The 14,954-nt window shown below is 40.0% G+C and overlaps 1 protein-coding gene across 1 annotated transcript in view; it reads left to right on the forward strand.

Annotated features, from left to right (window-relative positions):
- The first annotated feature begins 3,353 nt into the window (after positions 1-3,353).
- Positions 3,354-14,954, forward strand: part of LOC102107218 (macrophage mannose receptor 1) — a 55,221-nt gene continuing 43,620 nt past the window's right edge. Inside the window, exons 1-4 of the mRNA XM_005518759.3 lie at positions 3,354-3,478; positions 7,185-7,586; positions 9,031-9,204; positions 12,987-13,148. Coding sequence (XP_005518816.2) covers positions 3,418-3,478; positions 7,185-7,586; positions 9,031-9,204; positions 12,987-13,148 — 799 coding nt within the window. The 5' untranslated portion in view covers positions 3,354-3,417. The remainder of the gene's footprint in view (positions 3,479-7,184; positions 7,587-9,030; positions 9,205-12,986; positions 13,149-14,954) is intronic.

Below are 14,954 nucleotides of genomic sequence, written 5' to 3' on the forward strand. Positions count from 1 at the left end.
TTAAACACTCTGGGATGACTAATGATATACAATAATGGTTTTAGGCTCCCATTGCAGGTAACCCACTGCAGCACCCATGCAAATATTAATAATGTGTAGATAACCATATCTGGGAGATACAGGTTCCCACAGGAAACATCAAAAGACATTTTGGATGCAAATGTAAAAGCATGGATAGTAATCCACTTGTTTTTCTTCCACATATACAATACAGGCATTATGTTTCAAGTCTGGATATCATTTTATTTAGGACTGAACTTTCCATTTTCCAGTCTGCTATAAAAGTCAAGGGCCACTGTGGCTTCAGGATTTCAGTGTATTTTGCCAGGAAGAATGACCAGTTGCAAAAACTGGATGAAAAGGGGGTCTGACCTGTCTCAGAGGAATTCAAGCCTTTCTGTTCTGTGTAAATGTCAGCTGGCTTCCTACCCACGGGAAAGATGAAAACATATGTCTATCTAGGACATGTACCCTGTCATTAGTTATTTAGCAGATTGAGCTTTTGGTAACTTTTTGCCTACAAATCACTACAGCCTGAGACTTTGCTGAATTCTTTTGTCTCAGAGGAGAGAAAATCTTTCCCTTTGACTGTATCAGATCAGAATATATGATTCATGATGAAAGAGAGATCCATATATAATTACTGATGAGTGTGCTGCAGAGGAGACGCGGAGGCTACATGAATAAGCTCATCAAGACCTGTGCTGCTCTAGACAGGGGGAATGTGAAGACATATGTATACACACATAGACATTTGTGTGTGTATTGCATATGACTGTGTCAAAATGGCTTTGAGATGTTAATATCTCCAGTATATCCAGTGAGTGTAAGGGAAAATGAGAAAAAGGCAGTTTTCAGATCAGGAAGGGAGGCTGGAATACTTCTCTTGGAAGTAGTTCTGAAGTCTCATTTTGATTGGAAGAGACCTAGGTCATCTAGCATGACCTCCTCTGTAAAGGAGGGCTGACTTGGATCTGGTTGTTCAGCATCTTGCCCTGAGTTTTGAGAACTCCAAGAATAGCCTAAAACAGTTTCTCCTGTCACTTCAGAGTATAGCTCATTCCTCATACAGCCACTGACAGCCAAAGAGGTATCATTCTTAATCTTCTTATTTCCCCTTTTCTGCCTGTTTGTGCAACACATATATTCATTTAAGTTACATGCAGCCTTTGCTGCACATAATCATCACATACTCAGTCTTTACATAACCATGTAAAGACTTTGGTGGCAGTTTTATTATTTTATATTAAGACTCAACTTCACACAGCATCTCCCTTCTCTGTTTATCTTGAGCCAAAAGAGTAGCACAAATACCCAAACTTTCAGTGGTAATCTTAGAAATAGCAGTGCTCTATTAGGGCAGCAGCATCTGACTTGTTCCTTTTAGCACTAGATTTTTTCCTGGGCTTTTGAGTTTTGCAAATAATTTGGGAAAAATAAGTATCTCCCATACACTACAGCAAGAGATTAAGTTTCCCACACGACAATTCATCAACACAACAATACAGAACATTGCTGATTATGGCTGAAATACTTCCCACCTCCTGTCCCTCGGCCAGGCTGTTCCTGACCTTTTTGTGGTTCTACAGATGTTGAGACAAATTATGAACCACTTCCTCTTTACTCCCCTCACATAGCCCCCAAGAGGACCCAGCACAGCTGAAGTGCCCGGCTGGAATCCTTTCCAATGTTAACAGGAGTTTCACTGACTTCAAATGACCTTGTTTTTCATCTCTATTATTTCTTCTTCATTTATTGTTCAATCTTACAATAGTGTCAAAACACCTTTTTACTCTGCTCTGCCTCTTTCCATAGTAATCTCATATCGATGTTTCCCTGTATGTGCTGGACTTTCCCATCCAGAACTTCCATCAAGAAGGATTTTGACAATTTTTTAATCCTTATCAGAGATTTCCAAGTGCATGACAGCACAGGGGTACAACCTGCTGCACAACAGGCTTTATACACGTGGTAGGTTTAATGCCTTACAGGTTCATAGAATCATAGTATTTTTAAGGTTGGAAAAGACCTAAGATCGTTGGGTCTAACCATTAATCCAGCACTTCCAAACCAACCAACAGTCACTCCTCTAAGCACCACATCTCGACATTTTTAAACACTCCCAGGGATGGTTATGCCACCATTTCCCTGGGCAGCCTGTTGCAGTGCTTGACCACTCTTTCAGGAAAGAAACTTTTCCTAATATCCAGTTTAGACCTCCCCTGGTGCAACTTCATGCCACTTCCTCATGTCCTGTCCTTGTTACCTGGGAGAAGAGACCAACCCCCACCTGACTAAGCCCTCCTTCCAGGGAGTTGTAGAGAGCAATAAGGTGCTCCCTGAGCCTCCTGTATGCCCCATCAAAATACCCAGTAAGTCCCATATGTTACAAAGGCCTCTCTATGTGAAACAACAATAAGACTGATGTTTTCAATCCATTTGGGACTCTTCAGACTGTATATTGATAGAGATCTCAAGGAAATAACATGCTGCTCTGTATCCAGGACAGCAAGAAGCTGTAAGAATATCAAGGCAGACTGTGCTCTAAAGGCACCTTTTCAGAAATATCATTTCATTCCAGGCAGGTGCTTCAGCTTGTGAAGCTCAGCTAGCAGGCAAGGTTTTGTCTTTCTCGCACTGGTTCACGAGCAAGATTTGAGTCCTGTTAACAGCAGATAGAGCCATCACTGTCAGTAGAGTAAATAAACAAACAAATCGGCTGAAGTTCATTTATTGGACTTCAGACAATGTCTCTTAGAGCTCTTTAGCTCCCTCGTGCCCTCCGGCTCCTCCTCAGCAGCCCCGAGCCCGGGCCGTGCCCCGCTCCCGGCGGAGCGACCTTCTGGCACCCGGGGGAGGAGTGATGGGGACGGGCGCGCAGCCCAGATCCCGGGCTCCCAAAAGTAGGTCTCTGCTCCTTCTGCAGTCCTCGCTCTGGGGAGCAACCCGGGCGTTCCAGCAGGGGTTTTCTTTGAGACTTGGGTTTCTTACCCCTTATCCTTCTTTCCTTACCCCAGAAGAAAAGGAGAGGGATATCCTCCTCCCTCGGAGCGGGGTTGGCTAATTTTCTTGGAAGACAAACCGCTGACCCAGATGCAACGCTGTCAGAGTCGCAAAGGGGATACAAGAAAAAACCAAACACCACACACAACGGCAACAACAAAAAAAGCAGCGCTCCTCTCGGCTATCACCGCTTTATCACCTGCACATGCCTGGAAGGAGGCTCTTTCCTCCGCTAAGGGAAAAAAATCAGCTTAGGAAAGCAAAGTTTGAACAGCGAATTCCTGTTATTTCAAAACGCCCCATGTGACAGGATATTTCCTTATCATTCGGAGCGCAGAGTTTTCCCCTGATCCACCAGCCCTTCACAAGTGCGGCGGAGCTGCCCGGCGGGACGCCACGGGCGGAGCCGCGGCCATGGCTCGCTCCCTGCTCCTGCTTCTCCTCGGACTTCTGCCCCGGGCTGTTCCGCTGCTGGGTAAGTGCCCGCGGGGGCTGTGCGGGTCAGGAGAGCCAAAAAACGAGGGGTCAGGGCGGGCACAGAGCCGAAGCTGCCCGGGGGCTTGCGGGGGAAGGCGCGTTCGCGCAGGTGATGCCCAAGAGCTTTTCAGCCCTCACGGCGGCGGGCGGGCGGCTGATGGAGGCGGCCTCCCCTCGGGACCCCTTCCTCACCCACACCCAGAGGTGCCCCGTGGGCAAAGCTGCCTGTCAGGGCGGCCTTTTGAGTGCCCGCGGCACTGTGGACGCCGAACAGGGCTGTCACCGGCGCTGCCTCAGTTTCCCCCACCGCTCCGATCAGTCCCCTATTGATTTTAGCATCACCCAGATTTCCCTCACAGACCTGCTCACCGCAGAGGTTTGCAGAAATGCCTTCTACTGGGGCTGTGCCTGTCCTCCAGTCCTCTTGGATGGGCCCCTCTTTTGGCAGATGGCTTTTGTCAGGGGATGTTAAGGTAGCTGAGGCGCTGATGTGGAGAGAGGTGTCAAAATGGGAAAATTATGTTGCTTGGTGATGCATGGAGTTTGTTCCCACTTTGAGATTTACCATGATTGCCAGGTCACAGTTATTTTTCAGTGAAAGTTTTGCACCTGCCCTTCCTGAAAACCTCTCAACATGGTCTCCTCTCTAGATTGAGATCTAGCGATGCAAATCTTCCTAACACTGCCTTGTAACCTTTCTTCCTTTGTGTAATTGGCAGCAATCAGTTTAGGCCATCTGGTAAGCAAGAGTCTGTGTAGAGAAGACAGTTGTCTGTTCTACCTGTTTGCTGCCTCCTTGCTCCCTCCTCTTTTGCTTTGGATGTGCTCTTCTGATGCTCTCTGAAGCACTTCACTGGCTTCACAAATTACTTTTTTATTTATACTCACAAAATCTGTGATGGTTTGCAAATGCTGCAGAGTGTGAAGCCAGTTTGGCATACTGGAAATCTCTGCTATGGAAATGATACTGTCAGGTGAGATTCTGCAGTACTTGGCACAATTCTTAAGATACAGCCTGGGGCCAGAGATAGATAAGCAAATAGTCACAGTGTGGTGGGTAAAAAAAAAAATGAAAGCCTGTTAGAAGAATTCTTTTGGGATCTACTTGGGACATTTGAGGGAAAAGATGCTAGATCTCCCTGAATGGCTGGTTGGGCACTGGTAATGGTGAAGTTGTTTCCTAAGCCTGGCATGTTCTTATGCATCTTAAAGACCTTCCCTACAGGAGTAAGTTTCAAAATATGAATTACTGTTAGAAATAGGTTTAATTCAAAGTACTAACACTCATGAGCACACTGTGGTGGACATTAACAGTGTTCCACCCACGGTTCATCTGTAGTGAAGAAAAGCACTTGTTACGGAGCTCTGTAACAAATGTTGCTACAGAACAGTGCAGCACAGCTAACAGTGATATGTGTGATTCTGCTCAGCCCATTTTACAGATACAGCTCATCATGTTGCCAAGAGTGGTATCAAGTGTTTACAGAGAGGATTTGGCAGGGCAAAGGAAGTGCTGCACAAATACCTGGCTTGTTTCTTCTAGATTATCTAATTATTCACACAGACACTATTACATGGGAATCCCCTTTGGTGACCAAGAATAAAGAGAACTAAAGGTGTAAACTTAAGCAATGCAGCACTAAGTCTGCTCCATGGCCATGGGCTAGAGAGGAGCAACACTGAGGGAAAGAAAATCCTGCAATTACAACCTCAGCCACAATTGCTCCAGCATCCTACTTATAGAATCTTGTTCTATTCTCCTGCGTTGGTGTCAACTTATTTTTGACACCTCCTTGGCTGTGCTGGCCTTTTAGCTGCTTAGATATGTACTACTCCCTGCATTTGGAATATGCCCTCGTATAAGCAGGTGTGTTGGGTTTACATGCTTCTGATGCTTTGTAAAAGCACCATCAGAACAGCAGAGAGACTAAGTTTTGTCTCCCTCTCCATCCCCACTGATCACACCACTTTGTTCAGCTTTATAACTTCATTTCTGAAGCCAAAATTCTGCACACTCTCATGCACGGATGCAGAAATCCAGCCTTTTGACTTAGGGACCCTTTTTTCATGTGTGCAGCATCTTCTCTTTAACACCAGAAGAACCAGAAAATAAGGACTGTTATTTTAGGCCACAGATACAATTTTAGCAGTTTGAAAAGTCAGGTAGTGTTTTCTACATATGTGAAATTGACATCTCTTTTATCCAGAAACTTTTAACACAATTTCAGGAAAAGGAGAGTTGCAAGCACTGCATATATCAGTTCATAATAACCTTGTGCTAAATACTAGTAGAAAAGCAGAATAAAAAGAAGTTGTCACCAGCAGTGATAATTATACATTTCCTTGTATTGTCTGTGAGTAAAACAGATTGGCAAAAGACAACAATTTCTGCCTCCAGTGCTCATCAGTTTTACATTACTTCCCAGTAAAGTGGAAGCCAAACAACAAGAGAAGGAAGCTGAACTATAGATGAGATAGGTCTAGGTCAGCTCTTTCTCTGAGAGAGTTTATTTGTTCCCAGATTGTTCTTCTGCAGAAAAATATGATCATTTCCACATTAAAGCCTCAGCAGAGAAGGGAAGACTTTCTGTGGTTAACCTGTTTTCCCCTTTACTATTTCTCCATTATAGAATTTGTTTAGTTTGGTAATCATACTTTAAAATAAGTAGTATTTTAATTAGCTTCAATCCCCAGAGTCACATTAATATTTCTCTTTCCTAGTCGAGCTAAAATACAGCTTTAAAATGTTGTGCATCCTGCTGCCTTATGCAAAAGAGCGTGATTAAGTTACTGTGTTAAAATGTATCTCAGGTGGATCAGAGAGGAGAAATTTTCAGTCTTTCAGGAAGATCAGCTCAGAAATGTTAAACTCCATAGCACATCTAAGTGCAAAAGATGCTAAAAACTTTTCAAGTGGCTACAATTCTGAAATCAGCCTTGAATTCATGAAAATGCATGCTGTGAAACACTGTTTACTAAGTGGGAGAAATAACCTGGGAAGCTATGAAGAACTTTGTATATTTTTGTAAGTCATGAAGAGGCATAACTGGTGATGGCAAATCCCACGGTTGTTGGTATTTCATTCATAATGGAGAGATGCAAGAAAGGAGTCACTGAAGACTGAAGTGAAAAATAAATATGTTCTACAAGAAGCTTGAGTATAAAGCTTAAAAACATATCCCTCTCCTCATTAATACTTTAGAGATTTCAGCAGGACTTTTGAGAATAGAGCCCCCCACTCTGAGGAAATGGAGCCTGAAGGACTTAATGACTGTTGTCATCTCCCCGCGCCTGGGAGCCAGCGCTGCTGGAGGGTTCAGTGTCAGGATCTGCTCTCTACAGTGTCCATGTTTCCCCATTTCAGTAATTCCCATGGGTGCAGCTTGGATTAGCACCATGAGTGTTGTTTTCTCTCTTCAGTTTAACCCATGCTTTAAACCTACAGGAGACAGACACTAGGTCTATACCTCTGTTGCCTTGTGCTTTTGTGTGTAGATGCTTTCACTGACACAAAATAGTTGAAATGTCCTCACATCTGAACTACTTGCATCATACAGCCACTTTAACAGGTGTAGTTCACACCTTCTTTTGCTGAGCATATGATGAGATTTTCACACCAGGAGGAGTGTCCAGATTCATACTTAATTTAGATAGCAGCTAAGGTTACTTCAACCCAAATCATTCCAGTGTTCTTTTTCTTACAGATACTAGCATCTTCTTAATATATAATGAAGATCACAAGCGCTGTGTACTGGCTCAAAGTTCTAATTCAGTGACTACTGCTCCTTGTGTTCAAGAAAATGAGTCACAAAAATTCAGGTGGGTCTCAGGTCACCAGCTTATGAGCATAGCATTCAAATTGTGCTTGGGAGTGCCTTCGAAGAAAGACTGGGTTCCGATCACTCTGTATCCTTGTGACAAGGCTAGTGAACTTCAGCGATGGGAATGCAGAAATGAGACTCTCTTTGCAATCCAAGGGGAAGATTTGTTTTTCAACTATGGAAACAAACAGGAAAGGAATATTATGCTGTACAAGGGATCTGGTTCATGGAGTAGGTGGAAAGTCTACGGAACCACAGACGATCTGTGTTCCCGAGGCTATGAAGGTAAAGTTCTGTAAATTAATTTCTGCATTTCAAACTCATTTTTATGTGTAGATAATTAAAATATTTTATATGTATAGAAGGATTTCCTTAATCTTATTAATGATCAGTGAATATGAATTCAGGTGAAATCAACAATACTTGAGTGAGAGTGCTTTTTGTCTTTTGAGTAGTTCATTTTGGTTTTTGTCAAACTTGTCAAAGTGCTGATAGATGATTAATCATGCATGGTAGCAATTCATTTGGAGAGAATAAATATTTCTGCAGTTATTCAAAACGTGTATAACTATTACAGAGCAGCTGATGACAGCTTTTACTATTTACTACATGTGTGCAGAAAGACGTAGTGTGTTTAGTCTGTTGGTCTTATTTTTTTTTTCCTTGGGGTGAAAATATTAACTGGCAGTAAGATATTAGTTAATTGTTGATATATTCATTTCCAATGTATTGCAGATGTCTTCCTAGGGGTTTGAAAAGGGTCTCAGAGTTGGTGCTAAAATGTTAGACAAAGAAATGAGATATTTTAAATAGTTAAATTTGAAAAAGTTACGTATAATATATCTCTACATACATTCATGATAAGTATCTGGAAATACTAAATTTGATTTCCCATTTAGTATCCTTTGATAAACAGAAATGGTCACAGAGGGAGGTATGGATGCAGTTTTTGTGGTTTACACCATGGCTGATTACAGTAGTAATCATTGGCCAGAAGCCAGAATAGAAGAACCCTAGCAAAGTGAATTATGTAAAAGAAGGCAGGGGGGAGATGTAATAATGTCCTGCTATTTCTTCCTCCCCTGTTTTCTAGCAGCTCTGTGAGACAGTGACCCTGGTATGTCACCTCTCCAAAAATCCTTGTCAGGTACAGCTCCCCTGTATGTCCTTCCATCAGTGAATGTACATCTCATGTGCACACACAGAAAGCTGCTTTAGTTGCTTTTTTAAGTTTCATTGAGTCAGGTTTCTGATAAAACAAGAAGTGTCTTTAGATGTAAACATAAAATTTATTTGGGCATAATATATTGGAGTCACTCCATGGTATGTATCTTTCAAGTTTACTTGTACATGCTCTTCCATGTCCAAAATGATCAGCAGTTTACTGGGTTATTGACAGAACACCCAACTGTCTTTTGTTTTAAGAAATTGCATAAGTGTGTGAATTTCATATTTTTGATTGTTATGCGTGGGAAATTTAGCATGGGAATTTACTTGTCTTGGCTCAGTCAGTTGTGGTCTATTGTCTCCCTTAGCAACAAAAATTTGCCTCACTGTGAATGTGGGTATCAGCTTAGACCTAGAGTAAAATGATCAATGTTCCATTTCTAATACAGTTATATACAAGCTTTCCTTGCTATAATAATTTGTAATAAGATCATAAAGATGGACTCTTATATGTCCCATGCTTAATGATTTTATACATTTTTTAACTGTTGTGTCTCCTTAGATACTTACACAGTGAAAGGAAATGACAATGGAGCGCCTTGTGTATTTCCTTTTAAGTTTGGTGGTAAATGGTATGCTGACTGCACAGATGCTGGCAGATCAGATGGCTGGTTCTGGTGTGGAACCACTTCGGACTATGATGTTGACAAGAAGTATGGATTTTGCCCAACGAAATGTAAGCTTTTTACATTCATGGTTCTGCTGTGCTGTTATTCAGCTGCCTGGAAATATGTCCATAACTTGTGCTTTAGAGTTTGAAATGGTTCTGTTTCTGTCTCTGTTTAACCTGCATTCCTTTTAAGAGCTACATAAATGTCCAAATATAGGACTCAGCATAAAAAGCATTGCCCAATTATTTTTTGTGAAAGCATGTTAATCATAGTCTGGAATCTCCACATACACCATTTACTTAAATAGAAAGTCAATTAGATGTAAAGATGTTACATTAGGATAAGTAATATATATTTAAAAGGTCAAAAAGTAGAAATCTGTGAAGTGGAACTGAAAGCTAGAATACAGTTTAATTGAAAATTAAAATTACTTTGGAGAATGTCTTTTAGACATGAAGAAGCTTTCATGAACTCTTTAGTACATCCCAGTGTTTCCCAAATCTGTGTACTGTATTTTAATTCTGTCTTTTAACTCAATTAGAAGTATTTGTATTCTAAATTCCCTGGTTTGAGTATAATTGGTGTTTAAAATGCAGCATTATCAATATGCAGAATTTTACTTAGAAATGTTCATCTTTAAGTAAATGGGAGAAGTTTATGCCTGCATGCATTTTAATTCTTTTAAATTTTAATGAACTTTCTCTGGACCTCTGTACAATATGTACTAAACATGCTGTCTGCAAGCTGCTTCTTCTGTCATGCTGAGAAGGGTAGTATTTCTCCCTCCTTTCTTCTTTATTATTGCGCTTTGCTCTAAAGCTCCAGCTGACTGCAAGCAGAGCTAAGGAGAAAAATATGTGTTTCCTTAGATGTGAAGAAAACTGTTTGGGTTGATCTTAACTGGTTTGATGACAAAATACTCGTGTCCTTGCCTGATTTCCATGAATGTTGCATTCAGTATTTCAGACAAATAAAAATTGGACTTCTTGTTTCTCTTATGCCAGTATCATTTTCAAGTTAATAAAAACATGCTGGGAATATCAATCCCATTAATAAATCACATGCAAAGTTGACTTAAGAATACTCCCTGCCCAGTATTATTTAAGTCCAGCAAATAGGAGGCATCATTAAAATTTTGTTTAATTCTTCAGCATAATTCAAGGAAATCCATTCAGATGGCAGTGATTGTTTTTGGAAAAATCTGCTTTATGCTGACTGCCTGCATGTTTCCTTCCTGATTTTTAGTACTGGCTACAAAATGCTCAAGTTTGGGTCATATATTTTAGTGAGAGACAGGCCATGGTAGCAGAAGTTTTAGTCATCCCTACAAAAGAGAAATGAATGAGATATGAGAGTGTGATAAATTAATAAACTTCATCAACACCTTTAAAAATAGAAGATTTAAGTCTATGTGTGTTAAAGTTTATTCACCAAGAATGAAGGGCAGTTTCTTAAACTGTGCAGGGGACCAAGGGTGCCAGCATGAAAGTATGTGATGCAAAGCATTACAGCCACTCATGCTGGGGCCAGGACCTTCAGTGAAATTTCTGTGGCTGACCCAGTTACTTCCCACTGTCACCAAAACCACCTCAAATGTTCTCCAAAATGAAGAGAGCATGAGGCTGTACTGGCAACAGTTATTATAATCAATAAAGGTGGACAAATTTTATCAGTGGAGGTGACATAATTGTGATTATGAACCTTTATTTGGTGATTTGGAAAGAGATGCTGAGACAGTAACAGCATAAGCTTAAACCCCAAAGAAAGGAGCTAAGCAGTGTTGCTACAGCAAACAATTCTTAGTAGCCTAGGAAATGCTGCTTCTTTATAGGTTACACCATATATTTTTGAACTGTGTGCTGCACTTCAAAGAAGGTGTTGGGGAAGAAAACAAGTTGCACAGTGTAAGAACATCAGGACAGTGACTCAACATGTACCTATAGCTCTGTTCCAGTGGGAAAAAGTCCATTGAGGCCTTTTTCTTGACAGATGAAGGAGCTGTATATCTAGTGAAGGATTCAGAAAACCCTCTAACCAATGCATGAAAATGCAGATGATTAGGACAGAAACAAAAACTGCAGAGAGTAAATGCATGCTGAATTCATCTGTGTGGAGATAGAGTTCGGATTTTTATTAATTTTCTACTTATGTACTGAGGACAGGTGTGATTTAATATTAATTTAGCTTAGGTGCTAAAATATATTATTCCAAGAAAGTGATTCATCATTTTGTTTCACTGGGGAACTGAGCTTTTAGCAACAGCATATAGATTTTTCCAAAATCTTGCTCTGCAAAGACTTTTGAACTCTTAAAACTCAAACATCTTATAAGCAAATTTTCAAGATTTAGAAATGAGTTTGATTTTTATGAAAGGCCAAAATTCTACAAGAGAGCACCATATGGAAGTCAGCTATAAATTATGAGACTGGGGAACTGAGGTGGAAGGTTGGATGAATGCCCAAGACTTGTTTATCTCTTCTCTGTAAAAATTACACAAGATTTAGAAACCCCTTACTATCAAGTCAGAGCTAGTTTTCTTTACTGAATTATGGATTTTACTATTTTTATAATATTAATTTTATCACAGGCTTGTGCACAGGGATTTATGGTATTTTAGAGCATAAGATAGCAAAGAAGTTTTGATTTTGATAGTTATAGAATATTTTGGACAGAAGTCGATTTGTGGATAATGATAATCAGATGGAAGTTTCCATTTTTACTGAAATGTCATTATTACAGTAGGTTATATTTGATTTCTTTTTAACATAAAGATAACGTGAAAAGAAGCACTTTATATTACCTATAGATAATCAGATATAATACAGAAAAAAGTGGAACTTGTAAGTGACCTCTTGATACTTAACATGTATCATGCTTTGTTTTGACTTTTGTTTATTGTACTGTTTTCCTTTATTTGAAGACTGAAGTTTTCTAAGCACTCGGAATTCAGATAAGAATTCATAAATTTTTCTCTCAGTTTTTTCAGTTTGCAACTTAAGAAGCTGATAAATGCTTCAGGAATTCAGTTGTATTCTCCTTGTTGTCAGACATTTAGTAATCTCTGCTGTGTTCTGCTTTAGTTCTTTATGTGGTGTTTAGCTCAGTTTTGGACCTCACATAGATTCCATTTTTGGCAGATCAAGATCACACTGGTTTTTTGTTGCTTGTTTATGGAGACACAATTGAGATGAGCCAGGAGAGACTTCAGCAGTGTAGAGTGTGGTACCTTCTGGGGCAATTTCTAATGTGGAGAGTTCTTGGATGATGCTTTGAATAGAATTACCTAAAAGTGCCAAGTTTGGGTACTCAAGGAGTTCAGTCAGGCTTTGTGGCAGAGGAGAAAGTCATGCAATGTCAGACACATGCTTAAGAAATCAGGAATTGCAGGAAAATATGAGATGGATGCTGATGATGTCAGCTTTGCATTCAGCACTTGGGTCTGACTACCACAATCACAGTAAGAAAATCCATAGCCACCTTACATAGTGACCCAAATTAGTAAAAAATTTGGGGTTTATCTTAGAAAAAAGGTCAGCTTGATATACACCTTAGTTAGCATCAGCCTAGAATTTTTTAGTCTTTTTCTCCACATTCACAAATCAACTATTTTAGCACATTTTAACTACTTATTATTTACCTTAAACAGCAGATTTGTTGTACCACAGTAAATGGTGACTTTGTTTCATTCCCTATCTTCTGTCCTAGATCTACTGTTACATAGGAGAACTTCAGGATTCCTTTCTAAGCATTTGTCACCATTCAGGCATTTTGTGTCTTTTGTTATGCAATTTTTTTGGTATATTTTATCTGGCTCTGTTTTCATGAGAATTTTCATTTCTCCCTATAGTTACTAGTAGTGATTTGTGGAACACAGACCCTTTAACAAATGTCCAGTACCAGATAAACTCTGAGGCAGCTCTGAAATGGCATCAGGCAAGAAAAAGCTGTCAGCAGCAGAAGGCAGAGTTATTAAGCATCACAGAGTTACATGAACAAACATACCTGACAGGTAGGTTAAAATTATCCATAATTTCTTTAAAAAAGTGTATTATTGCAAGAGTGACACTAATATGGCATGTTCCATCTTGAAGATCATATTTGTTCAATTCTAATGAGTAAATTGATTTTGTTGTAATGAATGATTCATCTGGAAATATAGGACAGATATTATTTATTTTATCATGATTAAATATTGCCATAAACAAATAATACTATAAAGAAATAAAACAATTGAGTAATGCATGCAATAAAGAATAAATGTTGGAATGCAGAAAATTGCAAAGTAGTTTGTAAACTGAAGATGTAGATACCAAGATTGCATCCTTTTTGTATTCTTCTTGTAGTGTGTATTAGTCAGTAGTTTTACCTATTTCACTAAAGCCATTGCATCTTCAGTATGTCCTAAAATATGAAAAGAAAATGAACTAAAAAACAAAAGGACTTATAAATATTCTCTTTTAGTTTCAATCTCCTTCAATGTTTTTGGAAGGAGTTTCCACACTTCTCCTATGAGTAAATTCTTAAATTTTACCTGAATGTATTTGGATTCTACATTGAGAAAGTCTTCATTATTTCCTTCTCAGCCTGTATAAAAACATGTAACAGTCCACTGATCAGCTATTAAATAGAATAGAAAATATTTTGAATATGTTACATCAGTTGAAAGACAAAATATTCTATACAATAAGCTATATGTTGTACTTTTTAAATTTGTAGAATAAGAGGATTAGAAGATGGTTTGGGCTGGAAGGAACATATAAAGATTATCTAGGCCAGCCTTTCTGCCATGGTATGGGACATCATGGATTAGACTAGGTTGCTCGAAGTCCCATCTAACCTTACATTGGACACTTTCAATGATGAGGATCAACAATTTCTCAGGGCAACCTGTTCCATCAACATTGTAAAAAATGCCTTCATGATATCCAATCTAAATCCACCCTCTTTCATTTTTAAATTATTACCCCTTGTCCTGTCACTACAAGTCCTGGTAAAAAGTCTTCCTCCAAATTTCTTAGAAGTCCTTTTCATATACTGAAAAGCCATCATAAGGTCTCCCCACAGCTTTCTCATCTCCAGCCTGAACAGCCCTGGCTCTCTCAGTAGTTCTTCACAGGAGGGATGTTCTAGCCCTTTGATGAATTTTCTTGCCTCCTCTGGACTTGCTCCATGCCTTTCTTGTACTGGGGACCCCACAGTTGAATGCAGCACTCCAAGTGTGTCTCAGCAGAGAAGGGTTGGGGGTCAGAATCCCGTCCGTTGCCCTGAAGGCCATGCTGCTTTGGATGCAGCCCAGGACATGTTTGGGTTTCTGGGCTGCAGGTACTCATGGCCAGGTCATGTCCAGTGAATCCCATCCATGAATACCCTGAAGTCCTCTGCACTGCTGCTCTCAGTCCATTCATTCCCTAGCCCATATTGTTATTGTGAATTTCCATGACCCAGGGCTAGGAGCTGGTGCTTGGCCTTGTTGAACTTGATGCGTTTGGCAGGGGCCCGCTCCTCAAGCCGGTCAGAGGAGCTGCCATTGCTCCCCTCATGTGAGTCAAACACACCACGCAGCTGAGTGTCATCTGCAAACCTGCTGAGAGAGTACCCAATCCCACGGTCTGTGTGACTGACATAGACATTAAATATATTGGTCCCAATACAGACCCTAGAGGGACACCACTTGTTCCTGGTTTCCATTTGGACTCTAAGCTGTTGACTTTAGATGCAGACACCCAGCCAATTCCTTATCCATCTAGTAGTCCATCAATCAAATCCATATTTCTCCACTTTAGAGGAATGAGAAATGTATTTTTAATGCTATGAA

This window comes from Pseudopodoces humilis, chromosome 1, assembly GCF_049639895.1.
Source record: "Pseudopodoces humilis isolate 2021_Gansu_Grassland_sample_001 chromosome 1, ASM4963989v1, whole genome shotgun sequence".
Classification (NCBI taxonomy): domain Eukaryota; kingdom Metazoa; phylum Chordata; class Aves; order Passeriformes; family Paridae; genus Pseudopodoces; species Pseudopodoces humilis.